Source organism: Sinohyriopsis cumingii, chromosome 8 (genome assembly GCF_028554795.1).
Source record: "Sinohyriopsis cumingii isolate HCF-2022 chromosome 8, ASM2855479v2, whole genome shotgun sequence".
NCBI lineage: Eukaryota > Metazoa > Mollusca > Bivalvia > Unionida > Unionidae > Sinohyriopsis > Sinohyriopsis cumingii.
Genome location: NC_142968.1, coordinates 14406895 through 14428576, shown reverse-complemented (window position 1 = coordinate 14428576; position 21682 = coordinate 14406895). Strand labels below are relative to the sequence as shown.

Genomic DNA, 21682 nt, shown 5'->3' with positions numbered 1-21682 from the left:
ATGCAGTTGTACAAGGCAACGACTTCGATTGTTCGCTCTATCGTATGATGAACTAATTCTACCAGTAAACAGATCGGCTATTTTTATAAATATATTTGTGTTTTGAAATTCGGTGAAAGAATTATTCCAAAGAAGTGAATCTTCCTAATGCATTGTATTATCTCCAGTGTTTATTTAATTGATTAAATTTTGATTCTTTTCGTACGGGGGCTCGTGTCATTCTGCTCTATATATCTGCTCAGATCTCTTTGTATTCCACCCGTAAGTTTACTCGATCCGGGCAATAACACCGAGGGCGATCATCTCCTAGATAACGAGAACCGAATAAAGCGGACACATTGAAAGAAGGTATAATCCGCCAATCAACCTACACCCCTTGCAAGTGAGGGGCGTACCTTTACAAATACCAAGTCCAAAATGCAATAATACATAACCTTTAATCATTGAGAAAAAAACTAACAAATACAAATTAAATATACATAACAGGTGTGTAATCATATTTTTTCAGTTCAGATGATCTGATCATTGTAAAAGTTTGTAGGAATAGGTGGATTTAGATGCAGTTAAATAATGTATATTACGCCTTAAAATCTTTTAACAAAAATATACACAGAAGAAAATTATCACAGATGATTCGAGATAAGCAACTGCATAAAGACCATCGGGGTCAACTCCTAATTGGCACAGATTATCGCAGTTTACTTTTTGCCTATGATAGTGTGTGTGTGTGTGTGTGTGTGATATGGTTTTTTAAAATTTAGCTGTAACAATTTTTCAGTCATATCGCTACGATGTCTGCAGTGTGGCAGTTTATGGTTATGTCTAGCAATGGGGCATCATGCCCATCCCAGTCACCTTAACCTGACACCAGGCTCCGGTGGCCCAGCGGTTAGAGCGTCCGCCTCGGATGCGGGAGGTCGTGGGTTCGATCCCCGGATAATGTGACTGTGTGGGACATCATGTTATATGTCTGCGGCGTGATGCCACAGTGCTAGACATCACTATAAACTGCTTTACTGCAGACATCGTAGCTATATGACTGAAAATGTTTTAAAGCTAAGTTAAAAATCCAAATCACACACGCATTGACCCCAGGCCGACCAGTCCTGAAACTAACCTCTTAATGCTGAGCGTCAAGCCAAGCAACTACTAGTACCATATTTTTTTTAAAATAAAGTCTTTGGTATGACTCGGCCAGGGTTCTAACCCGTGAGCTCACGCCACCGAGGCGGACGCCTATGGTAATACTTTAAAAAAATTAAAAAATAATTGATAGTTGAACTGCAAAATATATTATAATTATTTAGAAATAAATCGCAGAAATCAATTTCATTTTTGGTATGTTAACGTTTTGACCCTTGAGTACGTTTTGACTTGAGTACGTTTCGGCGTTCATAGGTACGTTTGTACTTGGGTACGTTTTGACATGAGTACGTTTTGACTTGGGTACGTTTTGGTATGGGTACGTTTTGACGATAAACCGTATCATGTGCTGCTTCAAATAACCACCATGAGTAAATATTTATGACTCGCTTCACAATTAAAATGGATCTCCATTATGTATTGTCATGTGCTTCGTAAGTTCACTTTTCCGACTAAACAGTGCATCACAAACATTGCATTTAAATGGTTTCTCTCCAGTGTGTATCATCATGTGCGTTTTCAAATGGCCATTCTGACTGAAAAGTTTACCACAAACTTCGCATTTGAAATGTCTATCTCCTGTATGCACCGTCATGTGGTTATTCAAAGCACCAGTAGAACTAAACATTTTATCGCATACTTCACATTTGAATTGTTTTTCTCCAGTGTGTATCCTCATGTGGTTTTTCAAACTGCCACTCTGACCAAACTTTTTATTACAACAATCACACCTGAATGGTTTATCTCCCGTGTGTTCCGTCATATGGTTATTCAAAGAACTACCCCAACTAAACATTTTATCGCAAATTTCACATTTGAATGGTTTTTCTCCAGCGTGCATTCTCATGTGCTTTTTTAAATTAGTACTCAAACTGAACGATTTATCACACTCTAAACATTTGAATGGTTTTTCTCCAGTATGCGTTCTCATGTGGTTCTCTAAATGAACGTTTTGACGAAACATTTTATTGCAAACTTCACATCTGAACGGTTTTACTCCAGTATGCATTATCATGTGATTGTTCAAATTACCACTCTGACTAAACATTTTATGACAAACTTCACATTTATATGGTTTCTCCCCAGTGTGTATCATCGTGTGCCTCTTCAAATCACGACTGTAACTAAACATTTGATCACAAACTTCACATTTTAATGGTTTTTCTCCAGGATGTATTCTCATGTGGCTCTTCAAAGAACATCTCTGACTGAACGGTTTACCACAAACTTTACATTTGAATGGTCTTTCTCCAGTATGTATCCTCATGTGATTCCAAAGAACACCACCTTCGCTAAACATTTTACCACAAATTTCACATTTGAATGGTTTTTCGCCTGTATGTATCCTTTTGTGTTTTTTTAAATTACCACTCTGACTGAATATTTTATCACAAATATCACATTTGAATGCTTTTTCTCCAGTATGCATCATTTTGGTCCTTAAATTAATATTCTTTATCACAAGCAAAACCTGTCATTGCTTCCTACAAAATCGCTTTACTGCATAGCGCCAACTATCGTGTGGTTATCTTCGATACACTGGATGACCATAAGTCACTAGCTGATTGCAAGAAAATGTCTAGTCCTACAATATAAGACATAGCACATGCTATTTTTGTTTTAGTGCTATGTCTTACTATCCAAATAACGGGTTTGTATAGCGTTTTCCGAAGTCCATTGACATCGGAACGAGTAATCAAAGTTTCAGGAATATCTCACACACTTGGCAGCCCATATCAACACTGTTCCATAAATTGATACGTAATATACTTACTGTGCTGTTTTTATCCTGGTGGAATCAAAATCTGACACTAGCAAATGGACCCATTTTCATGTTCCGTTGATATACATTTGAATTTGTTGAAATTCGACGGTAGTCGAGTTATGCCGAAGTATGTTCAAGTAGGTTCATGTGGGGGATATGTTTCTTGAACAAAACGAAACATTGCTTACAGTTCCAATAGGCATAATATATTTTATTCGTTTCGTTAAAGAATAATATTTAAACTTAACCCGATTTTGACATTTCCGGCTTTCATCGCTTTCCAGCCAACTAAAATGTAGGCCAAAGCAACTTGAAAACAGGTCCATTTCTTTTGTGAGAATTTGAATTTATTAGAAAAGACATGAGAGTAAGTAGAGTATGACTAAAAACATTTTGACTTTACTGTGTAGAAAAAGCATCGTTATTTTAGCTGCCAGTTGTGTGAGATATTCCTGAAAATGTGACTTTCGTTATGATGTTAGTCGACATCAAAACACGCCACACAGTGCAGTTAGTTAGGCAGTAACACCATGACGGGACCGCTCTGGTGGCCTAGTGATTAGAGCGTAGGCCTCTGATGCGGGAGATCGTTGGCTCGATCCCCGGCGCAGTCATACCAAAGACTTACAAAAATGTTACTAACAGCTGCCTCGCTTGGCGGTCAGCATTAAGAGGTTCGAGTTAGGACTGGTCGGCCAGGTATCAGGATAATGTGACTGGGTGGGACATCATGCTACATGCCTGCGGCATGATGCTCCAGTGCTCCACACCACTATAAACTACCACACTGCAGACATCGTAGCGATATGACTGAAAACTTGTTAAAGCTACGTTAAAAATCCAAATCACACACACACACACACACACACACACACACACAAATAAGTATCAGCGTTGACGTCTTACTTGTAGGACTAGAAAATGTCGGGATGGCTGTCGACTACACTGTTTTAATAATGCACTCATGAATATCACTATTTCCAAAACATGGCCATACCGCACGTTCTCTTAATAGAATAACATACATGTATTTTTTAAATGGCTCTCAGTGTAACACACGGTTTAACTTGTTTGTTGTCTGATAATGTCCTATGACGTTATGCAAGAGTCGGGTCACATGATTGCTATATTGGTCAAGAAGCAAGAGTTCGAATGTATAAGTTGCGTATCGATAAAATTTCGACACGACATATTCCTAGCACTAAACCAATCAAACACCGCTATCCTATTCATTCGAATAAATGATTGTCTCAGTTTTTATCCTTTTATACAGTTGTTTTTGATAGCGAAGATAATCGTTCTGGCGTGCTGTTTTTTTTTAAAAACTGAATAGTTATAACCAATAGCATGTTGAAATGCATTTCCAAGATTTTCAAAAAATCATTTTAAGAAATTCCACGACGACGAAATTAGACACCCGTAAGACAAGACGAAGGATAAGACCTGAGTAAAGCACGTCTTCCCCTACCGGAACCAGGCGTCAAGTCTGTTGTAGCGCATGGCGAAATTATTAATAAGAATCAAAATGTGTAATATTTTAGTATTGTTGTTTCTGATGGCTTTTGCAACAATTAACAGGTTTCTGATGGCTTTCGCAACAACTGACAGGTGTCGACTTTTAAACTTTGTCATACGCTAGTTATTACTTTTCCTTGTACCATCTGGACTTTTTTAACAGTATGTGGTCGACATACGCTTTCATGCTCACGTTAATTGTCCTATTCTCATCGACAATCCAGGCGCCACTCCCCCATCACAGCTGGCTAAAGTATTAATATTACTACCCTTACAAATATGAAGCAGCAGAGGTGAACAGACCTTTTGCTGAAACGTCATTTAAAAAAAATATGAAAAAAACAAACAAACGAAAATGATAAGGTCAATAACGTCAAACCGAAGCATCTAACTTACCGAGAGTTTCTCTAATTGGGTTAGTTTTTTTGTTACTTTATCGTTGTCGTTCATGTTTCTTCTAAATTTGTATATGTGTTTTGTTTACCCGCCGGACGTTTCATTGAGGTCGCACCTCCTCTGCTGCTATAAATGTGTGAGTAATTAAATAATTATTATATCAATAATGGAACATTACACTAGTAGATTAGCTAGAGAAAGATGAGAAGCAATCAGAAGATATCTTCCTGTTCGTGATACTCTCAAAGAAAAATTGCAAGAACGACAAGAAGCACAAGTTGAAAATGCAGAACGTACAGACCAATTATTTAAACCTGTTACAAAAGCTACTGAATACCTTCTTGCAACGTTAAAATAAACTGCTGAGCAAACTGCAAAGATAGCAAAAAGAACTAAACAAACAAGCTAAATTTTTAAATATCTTCCAGCTATAGCTGCGGCTCAATCACAACTTGCCCCTTAGCCACAACCAGAACTTGAAGGTGAAGAAATACTTGTAGATGCTGTTGGTGAAGAACCAGAACCTAAACCAAAAAAAAAAAAAAAAAAAAGATAAAACTAATATAAGTGAAAATTATAACCCAGGAATTATTGATAAAATAAAAAACAAAATGACATTGATTTAGCTAATTTTGGATTATATGCTCATAATTACAGAAAAAAATACTTAAAATTTGGGTTTGAAAATATAGATTACAAAAATGGGAAAAATGGGTATATGGAGCACATAAAGGTACTAGCCAGGCTAGAGATAAATATCCTGAATTTATTAAATATATAACTAATATAGATGAACTTGAAAAATATACGAGGATTTTCAGCGCAGCAACAATCTCAGATAGAATTAGAGTTTTTAAGAAAACTTGATGGTCAACCACGTCCTTTTAAGAAAATGCTTAAACCTGAAATTATTAGAGACCTTGAAAACCCCACTAAATTAATTAATATAGCTGCATATGGAGATGATGAAAAAGAAAACTATATAATACCTCAATACCTTCAAAAGCGACCACCAGAAAAATGGTTTGCTGAAGTATATGGAGATGCAGATGATTTAGATAAAAATAAATTGGAATGATCCAAATCTAATACAATTTTTAAAAAAATTAGTAAAAGAATATAAAGAAAAGGCAGAAGAACAAGGACGACAACAAAATGAAGAGGAAAAAGAAGATTAAGATGTTCTTACTGAACTGAATGGAAAACCTCCAAACACCGGAAGTGGATTAGGAACTTGTCTTGATAGTGTTCCGGCCGCTGTTGATCGCTTAGAAGTTCTGATCGGATGAAAAGGTGCAGGAAATAATTCTCCAGAAATTGTTAATGAAATAGCTGATATTTGCCGAAGATTGTTTACAGGCGGTGTTATAGATCGTAATATTTATCATTCACTCATTAATGAAATTGCTGATGATTATTACAGCTACTGAAAACAATTAATTAATCAGCGTGTAATTTAAAAATGATTATACACAATACTCAACGTGGGCCTGTAATAGTTAGGGTAGTAAACTCACGATTGCCAACGTACAAAGCAAGTTATGGAGATGGACTTGGTGATGTTGTTCAAGATTTATTTAAGAGAATAGCTCCAAAATCAATACCGATTGCAAAACAATTAGGAATGAAAAATATTGACGCTATTCGCGATAAAGGTATTGTTGCTGTTGGTGATATTGCCGGTAAAGCATTTTCAGCAATCAAAGAAAGATTAGCTCGATTAGTACGAAGAAAACCACAACCAGTAAAGTTACCCAGCACTGAAGTTATGCCTGCAAATATCAGTAAAATAATAAATCAAGCTGCAAATAAAAAACTAACAGAGTTGGCCAATATATCCATCAGAAAAAGAAAAGAAAAAATATAACAGCAAATTTAATAGCAGGAAGTGGTCTTTGTGTTATAATAAAATGTTCAAACGTGTATCCGATCCACGTTTGATATGGACGCACCAATTCTTAAAGACGAATCTATACGCGATTATCAGTATTATTCTTATGACGCACGATAACCAGATCAGCGTGGTCGAATCGAATTACAAGTTCAAGATACAAGCATATATTTTTTACCTGCTGAAGCGTTTATTGAAGTAGAAGGTAGAATTTTGCAAGATGATGGTACAGGAATGGCAATTAGTGATATAGTTGGTTTTGTTAACAATGGTATTACGGCGTTGTTTGACAGCGCTACGTACATGATTGACGGAAGAAATATTGAAACAATTGAAAAAGACGTTGATGTTGCTACAACAATACTTGGTCTTGTAAGATATTCAGATGATTATGCAAGATCAGCCGACCCATCAATGATGTTTGCTAAAGATAAATCTAATCATCCTGAACACGTCAGGGAAGTTGAGGGTAATGTATGAATCACTGAAGGAGCAGCTGATGGACCAGAAATTGTATCCATCAACGCAAATTACAACTTAGGCTTTGCTACACGCAGAACAATGTTAAATGATGAAGAAGCTTTATCATGCGCAATTCCACTTTCTCATATCTTTAGATTTTGTAGAAATGTTACAAAAGTTATTTTCGGAGCTAAACATACAGTTGTACTTGTAAGAAAAGCTACTGACAATGCTACAATCTGTATTCCTGCTGATACTAACAATTGTATGGTAAGACTAACAAAACTTTCACTGCGGATGCCAGTAATGACTCCAACAATTGCTGAAGAAAAGTTAATTAGTTTTCTGAATTTAGGTGGAAAATCATTGCTATCATGGTTAACAATGACCACAGATAGCGTTCGAAGTAATGTTGCTGGGTCATTTACATGGCATATAACATCACAACAAGGAGTTTCTGCACCGAGGCATATATTTATTGTTTAACAAAACGCTGATCGACTAGATTCACAAGAACGTAGCGATATGATAATTGACACACTTGCAGTAAGTAAAGTTTCTTTAAGAATAAATGGACATCAAGAACCATCTGAAGATATATTGTTAGATTTTGACCGAAATCATGTAGCACGTACACATCATAGTTTAATGACATTTATGGTACGTGATCAAAATAAAGATACTGGTTTACAAATATCGAAGCGGGATTTTACAACACTGTATCCGATCTATTATATTTCATTGGAGCATATATAATTATTTAAACAATATGTTGTTGATATTCACATTCGAGCTCGTATAAACCCCCTTGGTGCTAATTATAGAGCAATTGCAGTTATACTCAGCGATAATACAATGCTACTTGAAGGCACTGGCGGACGAATGAGAATTATTGATGTTCCAGTAGAAACATGTAATTAAATCGCTCACGATATTTATAATGTCATATCATCATGTCAGTGATAGTCTGACTCCAAATTAAAAAACTTCAATCAAGTTCAGCAAAAAACTGTGGAATAAAAATATCACTAAAAAAAGATTAGATCACAGTTGGTCAAAATAAATTATCATTGGTAGAACGTCAACTCAAACATTTCAATAGCGCCAAACAATCAAAATACTGGTGTTAAGCTCAATCGTTCTGCTGGTGCGGTTAAGACTCAATTAAAACAGGTGGTATATTTCCACTTCTTGCAGCTATACTAGCTTTATTATTTGTTGCTGCCCCAGCTATTGCAAAAACAGCTGCACGTGGTGCTATTGGAGCTGCTGGTAAAATGGCGTTTGATAAAGTAGTAGGAAGATGATTACAAAAAGGAGAAGGGGTATAAGATCACCAGAAACCCCTTATCGATACGGAAAAGGTCCTTAATTGTACAATGTCAAATTTTTATTTACTTGGTGCTGCTAAAAAATTAAATAAAAAAATTTCAGAGGTGTTTTTATGAGTGACCAATTACCAGAAGGACCAAACAATATTGAAACCGGTATCATTAATCTTGATGAAAGTTATGATCCTGGTACTTATTGGGTGGCATACGCAATTGATCCACGTGGAATTATTTACTTTGATTCACATGGGTTGCCTCCACCAAAAGAATTTTTAAATTAAGTAAACACAATAAAAACTCCAGTCTGGTATTCAACATTGCGAACGCAAACAATAACCGATCCACGGATATGCGTGCATGAAGCAATTGCTGTACTCGACGCTATATCTTCATCAACATTATCGCCTCATAAAGTCGTTTTAAACAGATCTTAAAGTATAATGGTAGATATTTAAGGAAGATCTTCTCTGAGTAGGACTCAGAGCAAACCTCAAGGCGACTTATCTAAATATGCAACCCTTGACGAAGTAAAGGATGAACTCGCTAATCTCTTTAGTCATGAAAATGTAGACCAAAGTGAAGTCGTTGTTTTTCAGGATAAACAAGGGCGATTAAATACGAGTAATACTACGTTAACATTTATAATTCTGCGGGTTCCAGATGCAATAGAAGATAACTTAGTGGTGTTTACTAAAAACGGTAACATTAAAAAATCAGATGAATGATTTTCTATCAATCATGGGGAAATTGCTGGACGTATCAGAAGAATTGGAGATATTATGTACGGCGATCTCAATATGAGTACAAATAAAATTATTAATGTGAGAGAGCCAAAATCAAATGATCATGTGGTAACAAAAATATATGTAGACAGCAATAACAACATGATCAGATCTGAGATCAATGATAGTTTATCAAGCACAGGTGATACAATGACTGGTTCTCTCAATATGACGAATAATACAATTACTGGTCTCGGAGAACCATAATCAATCCATGAGGCTGCAACGAAGAAATATGTCGATGATAGCAACATTCCGACGATGAACTCCTTAATGACAATCAACGATGGAATGACCACATTTAGATCTGAATACTCTAACCATGTACAGACGTATTTAAATTTTCGTAGAAACAGAAATAGAGCAGCAGGGGGGGGCGAATCGGACATTTTGTCCAATCGTTATTTTGCTTAATTATTACTTTCTGCACTCAGCGGATCCGGTGTAGTCAGCGCCTGGTAAAAAAAAACAACGTCGGTCCATCCTACACGACGGTGACGTCATTTGGTTTAATTAATCTTTCTGCGCGCCGATCCCAGTTTTGTCAGCGTCCGGTAAACACAGCGACGACCGCGTTGATGTCATTGCCCCCCCTGCTGCTAAGAAGTTATTTACAATGAAAATTAGTTACAATTTAACCGAATATTTGGTCAAGTCCGATACGATATCGTGTCCGAGGATCATGTAAATTTATCGTTACAAATCCATGTGGGGTCGACTGAGCATGACTAAAAAAGTTTCGAAAACCATTAAAGTCCATGTCACCGCCGCACCATGTCTGCCAAATATTTCGTAGCGTGTGTGTATCAACGCCGTTGAATACAGCAAGAATATTACAGTTGTCTCTGATTACTTTTGGAATCTGAGTGTATCGTTGAGTGACATATATCACGTCGGTGTTTTTATGCCTGCCTCTGGAAAATATCCTAGCTGGGTTTTTTTGATTGTCTAACATAACATCATCGTACACGACTAGATTGTTAACGTCGCCATCAATATCATCAATACCTGGTGCATCATTGATATCTGTAATAAACTCAATAACATTTTTTTCAGCGATCGCTGATGCATTCTCGTTAAAATCTTTCAACACCTCGTAGCATCGTTGATCATCCACGCTAGGGGCGATTAAATACAACTTATCCCACTTCATCCATCTCATCATTAAATTGAGTAACAATTGCGTCTTGCCGGATCCAGATGGTCCGATGATAATCATCCGGATCGAGTTTGGTAACGCTGCAACATGCTTAACTGGTTCTCTCGTTTTAGTCGCCGAAAAATCAATTATATTCATATCTCTATACATAAATTATGGATCTATATTGTGTGAAGTGTAGAGTGCGTACTGGCACAAATGATATGACAACCGTTACAACAAGAAATAACAGATCGGCGCTTACTGGTAAGTGTGTACAATGCGGTACAAAAAAATTTAGATTTATTTCTGCTAGACCCGGGGATGCTTTAAAAAAAAAGCGAGGAGGTGATATTGCAGCCAAGTTATCAAAACTCCCCGGAACACCGTGGGCAAAGTATCCAGGAGAAAAGCACCTCCCAGGATATAGCTACTGTGGCTCCGGAACACGATTAGATATCAGACTCGATGATCAAAATCAGCCGCGACCCGGTGAGTATCCAATAAACGCTATCGACGAAGCATGTCGGATACATGATATAGCTTATCGTAGCGGTGATCTGCAACAGCGTCATATCGCGGATGTAAAATTAATTCACGCGTTAAATGCTATTCCTGATAAATCCGTTAAAGAAAAATTGGCCTCATGGTTGGTAAAATCGGCTATGAAAGGTAAATTAATGATTGGAAGCGGAGCTTCTCGCGCTGGTAATTGAATACGCTAGCGTTTATAATAACAACATGGAATCCATCTATTATTCTCCGAGAGGATACTGGAAAGGAAAGGCCGCAATTGGTAAACTCGCAAGCGCTGCAAAGGTAACAAAGGCCACTGCAGCTAATTGGTTATCCAAACAGGCTATATGGCAAATCTATCTACCACCGCCTAAACAAATCAACTTTTCGCGCTTTGATGTCAGCGTACCTAATGAAGTTCATCAAGCTGATATACTATTTCTGCCGCATGACAACGGTTACAAATACGCGCTAACCGTAGTTGATGTTGCGAGTCGATACAAACAAGCGGAGCCGTTAAAAACAAAGTCAGCAACTGAAGTAGCCGATGCGTTTGAGCGGATTTACCGAAGAGGTCCTCTGCGCTGGCCAAATCTATTACAAGTTGATCCTGGTAGTGAATTTCGCGGCGCTGTTTTATCAACGCTGAAACATCATAGCGTCGCGATACGACGAGGTCATACTGCGCTACATCGTGATCAGGCAATTGTTGAACGATTCAATCGAACTCTTGCTGAACGGTTATTTGGGTATCAATACGCGAAGGAATTCATCCAAGAAAAACGATCTCGTGAATGGGTCAAAAGGTTGCCAGGCGTAATTGCAGCGTTAAATAACGAGATTACCCGAGCAATCAACATGAAGCCCAGCGACGCGATTAAATACGAGTACATACCCGGAAGATCAAAAATAGATAGCGTTTCCAAGCCGATTCTCGGCGATGTCACTGTTAGATATCTGTATGAACCAGGAGAGCTTGAAGGCGGTAAAAAAAGGGCTACTGATCCTATTTGGAGTGTTACCACACATAACATATCAACGATAACACGATCAACTGGTGGACCACCGATCTATAGACTGGATTCAACTGCTCCTCAGCGCGGATTTACTCGCGAGCAACTACAAGTGATACCTGACGATACTCAATTGCCCCCGCGTGGTCTTAACTAGCGCCGTTGCGTCTATTGCACTCAAGACAGGTCAACCTCACATTGTTTTTGACATGACCGAGACTGTTATCGATCCTGTCCACGGTAAATTGGCGAGCGTCTTTATCCGAATAACGCCAGCGCATTACACAATTGCAACTCTCGCAGTGATTATTCTGTTGTTGTCGTAACGCAATTATTAATTCGGCATCAATATCAAAACGCCGCTGTTTTTTTTATCCTGTTGGCGGTAACCCGAGAGTTTTCTATCAATGACGCTTGCATCGATGATGTCGTCGGTGACTCCGTCACTGACTTCGTCAATAACAATTCTTCGAAGCTGATTTATCCTCCGTACTCGGGACACTGCAAGATAGACTAGATTTGACCATTCGATGCGATTATCAACTATCCAAACAATTGTATCCGTGATGGTTAGTCCCTGCGAGGAATGTATTGTTGTTGCGTATCCTAGCGTCCACGGGGATTTATCAGCACGTAGCGCGTCCTCGACGACGCTGATATCAACGAGCACAATATCATTCAGCACAAGAATTTGTTTTTTTATCCCTGACGCTGTCGGGCCCGGGATTTCAACTTCAATGTTCTGCCGCCGTGTATCCACGGGTCTATAACATAACGGCACTGGGCGCGTTGGAAACTTTTCCTTATGCAACGTAAACAACTTCCGCTGAAGTGTGTCTCTGACTATCTTTCTACTCGCTACAATCAAATCGTTTGGTCTCCATGTTTCCCAGAATTCATTTAACGGCGTTTCCGGAATCACCTCGCGGATTATTTCACATTGAACTCTATCCGGCTGTAATCTGATTAATTTTTTAACCTCGCGCAGTTGTTCATCAAGTGCTCGGTAATCAGTATCGGTTTCTTCATAATAGTCCACAAAACCCTTTAACCAATCATGTGGACCCTCGCCGACAGATGGTGGTGGTTGGCCATGGTCGCCACACATGATTACCGCTGTATTCGCGCGCAGCAACCACTCAAGAAACATTTGTAAAGTATCTAACGAAACAGTACATATCTCATCCCAGATGATAACCTCGGGAATAAATTTTTCCCCCATTCGATCAGGAGTCCACTCACCGCCGCTGTATCGAAAAAAGCTGTGATAAGTAACGGCGTCAACATTTCGTTGTTTTATCTCTCGCGCTAGTCTATGGGTCGGTGTAAGCACGATTATACTTGCCCGCGTTCGAAATAATTCAATTGCCCGAGTCGTCTTTCCTGACCCGCCACAGCCGCTTAAATAAACTGTTTTATATCTACAAATTGGATCAGAACACGGTGGTGCATTAGACCATTCTGATAAATTATCACCGCGTAAGTAATTATTTTCAACGGTGACATTTGCTGAAGGGGAATAATCGCGTCGTATTTCATTTTTAATTCTCCATATACCCCAACTCTCGTCCGGACTAGTAAACTTGGCTATGTTTTCCTTGTACTTTACGTCTATATAAAATGAATCAACGGCTACTCTAACCGCGGTGTCGGGGAATCTATTTATCATCGAGAATAAATTGATAGCGGCGTAACCCAGCATAGATGCCCTCAAATGCGGATACGTGGGGCTGTCTCCATCAAAGTAGGTAACAACTGTACCCAACTTTGTTCCATTGGACAGCAGAGCTGTTTTGCAGTTCACGTATCTATTTTTTGCCACTGCGTCCTTGATTACGAAATCATATTCTGCGTCATCTATAATCATCCGTGAGCAATATCGTTTGTAGTCGTGGTTTTTTCCACCTTGTGTGAACTTACCGATTATTCTTCTACCGAGATCTTTTGCCTCGCGGTTTCGTTGGTTGAATATCTTTTTGGACCATTCGATGATATATTCCTCGTCGGCATCAATCTGTTTTCTGGATTCGTCAATTATGCTATCTAGACGCTCTGGTTCTGGTAACCAGACTTCAGTCTGCGCCCGATATGATATAATCGCGTCACTGACAATCAACGATACAAGCATGCTACAATCAATCATATACCGTAGCAGCGCTATTGGCAGCCACTTCTTTTCAACCATGTGTCTACCGATCCAAATATAACAACAGCGATGAAGTCCTGCCGCGAATTCAAATGATACTATGCGAGCGAATCCGGTTAAATCAAAATCAGGCAGTGGTCCATTAATAGCAACACAAGTCATTTCATGTCTGGGGTATCCAAATCGTTTGAAATACTCAGCGGCGGATCCATACCCGAGAAAACTCGCTGGATAACAGGCAACCATATCAACGGAAATCATAGCGTCGCGGTTGTATTCAGTGTTCCATAGTCCACCGTGATAGTATTCCAAACAACTGGATTGTACATCCGGTAGAAATTCCTTGCGCGTTGGTCTCCACGCATTTTTCCTTGCTGCAACATGAGCCGCAACCGATGGAATCGTAAAACAATTTGTTAGCAGTTGTTCATCATGCTCTTCAAATTCCATGGCGGTTTTTTTCATCTTGTTGTGAAACGCTTCAGTGCGATATAATTCACCGTTTGGTCTTACAAACTGATCAAAGGTATCCATGTCGTTTTCAGCGCTGCGAAGTAACCACACTGATACAGGGTCGTTTTTACACAAGCAGGCAATAGCATCAAATAGTTTCCTCTCTGCGAGAAAACCATCCTGTATAAATTTCCCCGGGATATACTTTACTGTTCTATCCCGTGGAAATATTGTGACCGCGGGCGTCCACGCGTGTTCGTTATGATCAATAATTTTGATTGGGGCTCCCTTTGATTTATACTTTGATTCATATAATACTTCACCGGTTATTGTTGTAACGGTTATTGGAAATCTCAGCGACGTTTCTAATTTCGCTATGTCGCTGATGGTTGCTCCTCGCTCGCGCACTGTCTCCTCCCATTGGTTTATTTTACTACGTCGTAAATCAGTCAATTTATTTCCTCGACACGCATTTGTAAAATGCTCTATTATTCGTTCTGCTACACAATTTATCCCCGTTGACTGTTTCATCGGCGCTAGTTTTCCAATATCAGGTTTCTTATTTAACGGGTATATTCCATAGACAACTGCTGTTTCAGGATACGCTCGTTCATAGTATGGTCTGTCAACTCCGGTTAACAGCCCTGGCTTGGAGTCGCGGCTAACAATGACTGTTTTCTTATCGCTGAGAACCGGTTCAAATTTATCACGTATGATCCAATTACCTGATTCCACCCGGACAATGAATTTTACTCTGAAGAAATACCTTTTACCGTCAAGTTGTGATATTATCGTTGCCGCGCGGTTGTCGTTCATGGTAGCATCAACAACACCATCAATTCGAAATGTTGACCAACTATGAGATGCACCATCACGCTTGAATTCATTGATACAGTCGCGTATTTTATTCAACAGGGTTCTATCGTTTATTAACGCTTTTGGTGCGTCCTTGAGGGCTCTATCGAGATTAAACTTAATATTTTTCCAGGGTTTAATTGCTGCTAATCTTTCAAACTCCTCCATATAATTAAAACAAGTATTTAAATGAAAGAATATAGTATAATGAATAAATGCAAATGGTTGATGATTGGGTCGACAACCCCGTGCAATAAATCATGTAGAGGTGAATTCTGCGGGTATCATTTACAAAGCGTTCGTAATGGTTCTCTTGGCCCCCTACCGTGCTTGGTTTGCCACGTTGGTGTAAGAGGAAAATCGCAGTTGTGTATCAATTGTGGCGGAAAGCGATACAGGGAGTTAAAACGCTATTATGACAAGCGAATAAAAAACGCCGTCATTGACCCCACCGCAGACTTCGTCATCAAAACTCCTCAGGACTACATTGCAAGGTTTATAATTAAACCAAATAATGAATTAGACAAATAGTATTATTATACAAATGAACCAAGAATTTCAGCCGCATCCCGTCCTCGTTAATTACGAGGCATCTCGCGATGGCGTTGTTAGAAATTGTAGACTAAAAAAACCAGTTGGATGGAAAAATAATCAGGGGTATTTGATGTTTGGTGCCGGAAAGAAGAAATATCTTGTTCACAGGGTGGTATATGAAGCGTTTAACGGATTAATCGAGGACGGTCTCGTTATTGATCATATTGATGGATGTCCTCAAAATAATTCTCTTATAAACCTACAAGCTATCTCTCGGAGTGAAAATAGTAATAGTAAAACTGGTAAATGCTCAAAAAAAGCAAAAAGCGTAAAGTCATTTGATACAACAACTCACGAGGAAAAAATATTTCAGTCGATGAATGAGGCAGGAAAATATTTCGATATTTGTAGAGCCTCAATACAATTTGTTGCAGAACGAGTATATCAAACAGCGATCTCAAAAAAGACGGGTCACAGAATTCGATTTTCGTATATAGATACGAAGTCACCGTGACAAGGTCACGTCTGTTCCTGAAGAAAATAAATTATCCTACGGTTAACACACCTCGGGATTGATACGCGGGGTTTCATTTTTTTTTTGATATTAGAAATAAGATGTTTTATAAGAATATGAATATCGAAGACATCAATAATATATTAACCGAGATTTTAAAATTAAAAAATCAAGGAATTGAATTATCTGATAAGCTTGATAACCAAAAAATATTGTCCGATTATGAAATTATTAACGAGCAATCAAAGAAAGGTCGATATACCTTGCCACGCGAGTATTCTTTTATAAAGCGATTACAATATACGATCAATGAAAACTTGTATGGCAATGACGTAAATGCATTTATTGGACTATTCACTGCCGTTGAGACAGTACGAAAAAAACTTGGACAGGCTTTTGAACGACGTCGAGAAATCTCTAATAAAATTAAAAACATTAGAAGGATTATAGACGAAAACTCCCTGGAGCCCCTGGGACATATCCCCGACACACTCGGCGGGAAATTAGAAATTACGGAGCAATTGCAATAATGGTAGGCGAATCACTTACTACTCGGCTAGCCAGAGAGCGGCTAGTAGCGCTTAAAAAGTTCATACCGTTACGAGACAGGGTTCGAAAACAACTACAAACGCGGCAACAACTACAAACTGATTTTGCTGTTGGAAGCGAACAGCTCTTTGCTCCGGTAACTAAAGATGTTACGGCGGCAACTGTGCCCGTCCTCGGTGCGCTTGAAAAGATAGCGGCTCAGACCGAGCAAACAAAAAAGTCTCTGGAAACACTCCCTGCGAAAATAGCGGCTGCTACAACACGGAGGCCGCCACCACTCGCTATAACGGACCCACAAGAACCTTATGTTACAATGGCCGACGAGGAAAAACCAGGCGCCACCGCAAGAGAACCAGAAGAAGAAATACCGGAAGAACTACTGGAAGAAATACCGGAAAAAATAGAGAAAAAGGAGAATATACCCCGTAATATACTCAAGAAGAGCACAATAGATAAAATTAGAGCCTTCGACAGCAATGACGAATTAGTTAATTTTATTGTCTCTAATTTTGCTAAGAGCATACGAGATGAGCATATCAATAGCGGTTACGAGAAAAATATAAAGACGTTAAAGGATTGGACAAGAATAGTGTATTTAGCAAGTAGATATAAAGATGCATTACCACGTGGTGATCCCGATTACGACACATTCCACAAGGAAGTTAAGAGTAGAACACCAAAAAAAGGAAAAGGATACTCTGTTGGTAAAGAATCCTACGGCGTTACCTGTCCTGGTAGTGTTCTCAGTGATATATCACGGCTGGAAATACTAATCGGAGGAAAACGAGCCGGAAATAACTCTCCGGAAATAATCAATGAGGCTGCTGATATTTGCAAGCGGTTATTTACGGGCGGTATCATGGACATTAATGTATATCGAACGCTCATAGACGAGTTAGTGGACCACGGTCATTACAGCGATTGACCAATCGCTGGTGATCACAATCACTAATTGGAAAACACTGGTGTTTTTATAATAAAGATGATCATACACTACAACCATGATAAACCAGTACTCGTCTACGTGGTAAACTCGCGATTACCTGTTTACCGCGCGTACTATGGAGATGGTCTCGGTAGCACCATTGCGGGGTTATTTACAAGAATGGCTCCAAAAGTAGCGCCGTTAGCCAAACAATTAGGAATGAAGGCTATTGATGTTATTCGTGATAAGGGAATCAGCGCTATTGGAGATGTTGCCGGAAAGGCGCTTTCAGCCGCGCGGCACAAACTAATGTCGTTGGTAAAATCCAAAGGATTTTCACGAAAAAGAAAACAGATGCCATCAACGACAGTGATGCCTGCGAATGTCAGTAAAGTAATAAATAACGCCGTGGAAGAAAAATTAGAGTCGTTGGCGGCGACTTCGCCATCCGCCGATGCGTCAACCAACGCGATCATTAACGCGATAGCGGGGAGTGGTCTACGACGAAAACGACGTTGATGGATTTCAATTGAAAACACCGACATGAATAATAATAGAAATGTTTGCGCGAACCGCTGACCCCGCGTTTGATATGGATGCCCCAGTGCGCAGGGATGATTCTGTCCGTGATTATCAATATTATTCTTATTATGCAGCGCAACCTGACCTACGATCGCGAATTGAACTTCAAGTCCAAGATACCAGTAAATATTTTTTGCCGTGTGAAGCGTTTATCGAAATCGAGGGAGAACTCGTGACAAATGCTGCCGATAATGCACCGTACGCAGATGACGATCGTGTTCGAGTTGGCTTCGTTAACAACGGTATCATGGCGTTATTTGAGAGTGCCAGATATCTTATTGACGGGCGAGAAATTGAATCAATAGAACGCGAGGTTGATGTTGCAACGACGATAATTGGGTTAGCGAGGTATTCAGATGATTATACAAGATCGGCGGGTCCATCTATGATGTTTGCGAAGGACACCACTAATAACGCTGATCATCTTCAGTACGTTAACGTGCTGGTGGAAAGAGATACCGCAGTTGACCCACAGGCTGAAGCAAATAACCCAGACCGCAGAGTAAGACCAGGCGCTAATTTCAATATTATAAAGAGTATCAACAATGATTACAATCTAGGATTCGCAACACGAGTAGGGATGTTGCAAAGACCACGCCGGCAGTTTTCATGCGCGATTCCACTCCATCACATATTTGGATTCTGCAGAAATGTTAGAAAAGTTATCTATGGGGCTAAGCATACAATCGCGCTGACGCGAAGGGGCGATGATAACAATGCAATATGGCATGCTGCTGGCGTCGCTGCCGGTAAAGTCGTTTTAACTAAAATGGCATTGTGGATGCCGGTGTTGACTCCATCAGTTACCACGGAAGCACGATTGTTAGCATTTATGGAACAGGGAGGAAAATCGTTCTTGAGTTGGCTAGCGGTAACAACTGATGCTAAAGAGGATAACGTCGCCGATACGTTTACATGGCACCTGGCATCAAAACAGGGTGTTTCAGCCCCGCGTCATATATTCATAGCGCTACAGAATAGGGAACGATTGGGTAATCAAGAACACAGCCATATGATATTTGATCGATTAGGAGTCAGGGAGGTTTCGCTGAGAATAAACGGACAACAGGAACCATCCGAGGATATACAGCTTAATTACGGTGACAACCATGTCGCACGTGTGTATCATCGATTGCTGTCATATATGGGTCGTGATCAAAACGTCGACACTGGTCTGCAAATATCACAACTTGATTTTAAAAACCTGTATCCGATTTATTATTTTTCGTTGGAACATCTTGATTTAACGAGACAATCCGTCGTTGATATACACTTCAGAGCTCGTATAGCCCCGGGTGGTGTTGATTATAGAGCGGTTGCTGTCATTCTCAGCGATAAATCAATGCTGTTGGAAGGCGTTGGTGGACGAATGAGAATCGTTGATGCACCAGTGGAAAACATGTAATTGAAAACATAAACGCGTTTACAATAAAATGTCGTATAGTGTCGTCAGTGTAGAGTTGACCGATGGTCAAGTCAAGAAATTACGATCAAAGTCGGCTAAACAATGTGGAACCACAATAACGCTGAAGCCGTCACAGATGGCAGGTGGTAATCATAAGATATCGTTGACGGCGCGTCAAATAAAACATTTCAATAATGCGATGAAGAATAAAAAGGGTGTTCAAATAGATTTTTCGGCCGCAGCGATTAAAAACATGGAAAAGACCGGCGGGATATTTCCGCTGTTAGCTGCGATTCCAGCGTTGATTTCCGCGGCGGCCCCAGCAGTGGCGAAGGCGGCGGCGTTAGGAGCCGTTGGTACCGCGGCGGGAATGGCATTGAAGAAGGCAACCGGGAAAGGCTATAAAAAAAACGACCCGTAGCCGGAAAGGGTCTAAGACTACCGGGAACCCCGTATTCATGGTACTCGGGGAAGGGTCTAAGACTACCGGGAACCGTTTATTAACTCAAGAGTCAATGACTCCAATGTCTAATTTTGATTTAATAGATGCCGCAAACGCGTTAGCGATAAAAAACTTCAGAGGTGTTTTCATGAGGGATCAATTACCGACAAAACCAAGGAATATTGAAACCGGTATAATTAACCTCGATGGGTCCTCCGGAGCGGGAACTCATTGGGTTGCATACGCAATTGATCCGCGTGCGATCGTCTATTTTGATTCATACGGGTTAGCCCCGCCAAACGAGTTCATGCGGTATATCCGGGCGTGTTCAGCCCGGGCGTGTTCAGCCCGGGTTTTTTATTCCACGCTGCCAACACAACAATTAAGTGACCCACCGATATGCGGCTGTGAGGTATTGAACGTACTCGCGGCGATTTCATCATCGCGGAAACCACCTCATGTGGTTGTAAACGAATACACTAGTGGGGTCGTAGAGGCCCGGCGGGTTAATTAGAAACGCTGTTTTTTTTTACAATAATAATGATTGATATCTGGGGACGACCGGTTTCGGCGCTGAAAAAGCCCACGGAAACGCTCGCCACCGATGACATAAAAAAACTAATTGAGGATGAAATCGCTGATACGTTAAATTTAACCAGTGTTGACCCGGGCGAAATAGTTGTATTTCCATCTTGACGATAAATGGAAAAATAAGTACACTTGACAACAATTCTATATCCGTGTCGGATTCGTTAAAAAATACTATTTCGGAGTTTACAACGCTATCGGGCCAATTTCACACGTTACGAAAAAATTTTAACAGGGCTGATAACACCATTAATAAATTCTTTGGTAAAAAAAAATACCAAACCGGAAGAAATTACAATAACTATAAATGATATCACTACGTATGGACAGGAAATAGGAACAGTCAAAACTAATATTGCAGCGATCAACGCGGAGTTATACACATATGGACAGGAAATAATAACAATCAAAACTGATGTTGCAGCGAACAAAAAGGGTATAGACGCGCATACACAGGAAATAAAAACAATCAAAACTGATGTTGCAACGAACAAAAAGGGTATAGACGCGCATACACAGGAAATAAAAACAATCAAAACTGATGTTGCAACGAACAAAAGGAGTGTAGACGCGTATAGAGAGGAAATAAGAACAATCAAAATTGATGTTTCAGCGAACAAAGGGAATATGGACGCGCATGGACGGATAATAGAAACAATCTTCGTTAGTGTTTCATCGATCACAAATAATGTAGACGCGCATACAGGGGAAATAGTAACAATCAAAACAGATGTTAC

The 21682-nt window shown here is 39.6% G+C and overlaps 1 protein-coding gene across 1 annotated transcript; it reads right to left on the bottom strand.

Annotated features, from left to right (window-relative positions):
• Positions 1-418: 418 nt before the first annotated feature.
• LOC149793016 (uncharacterized) lies at positions 419-3040 on the bottom strand. The gene has a single exon (XM_089966889.1). The coding sequence runs from the start codon at positions 2573-2575 to the stop codon at positions 1541-1543; it is 1035 nt and encodes a 344-aa protein (XP_089823015.1). The 5' UTR covers positions 2576-3040; the 3' UTR covers positions 419-1540.
• Positions 3041-21682: the final 18642 nt, after the last annotated feature.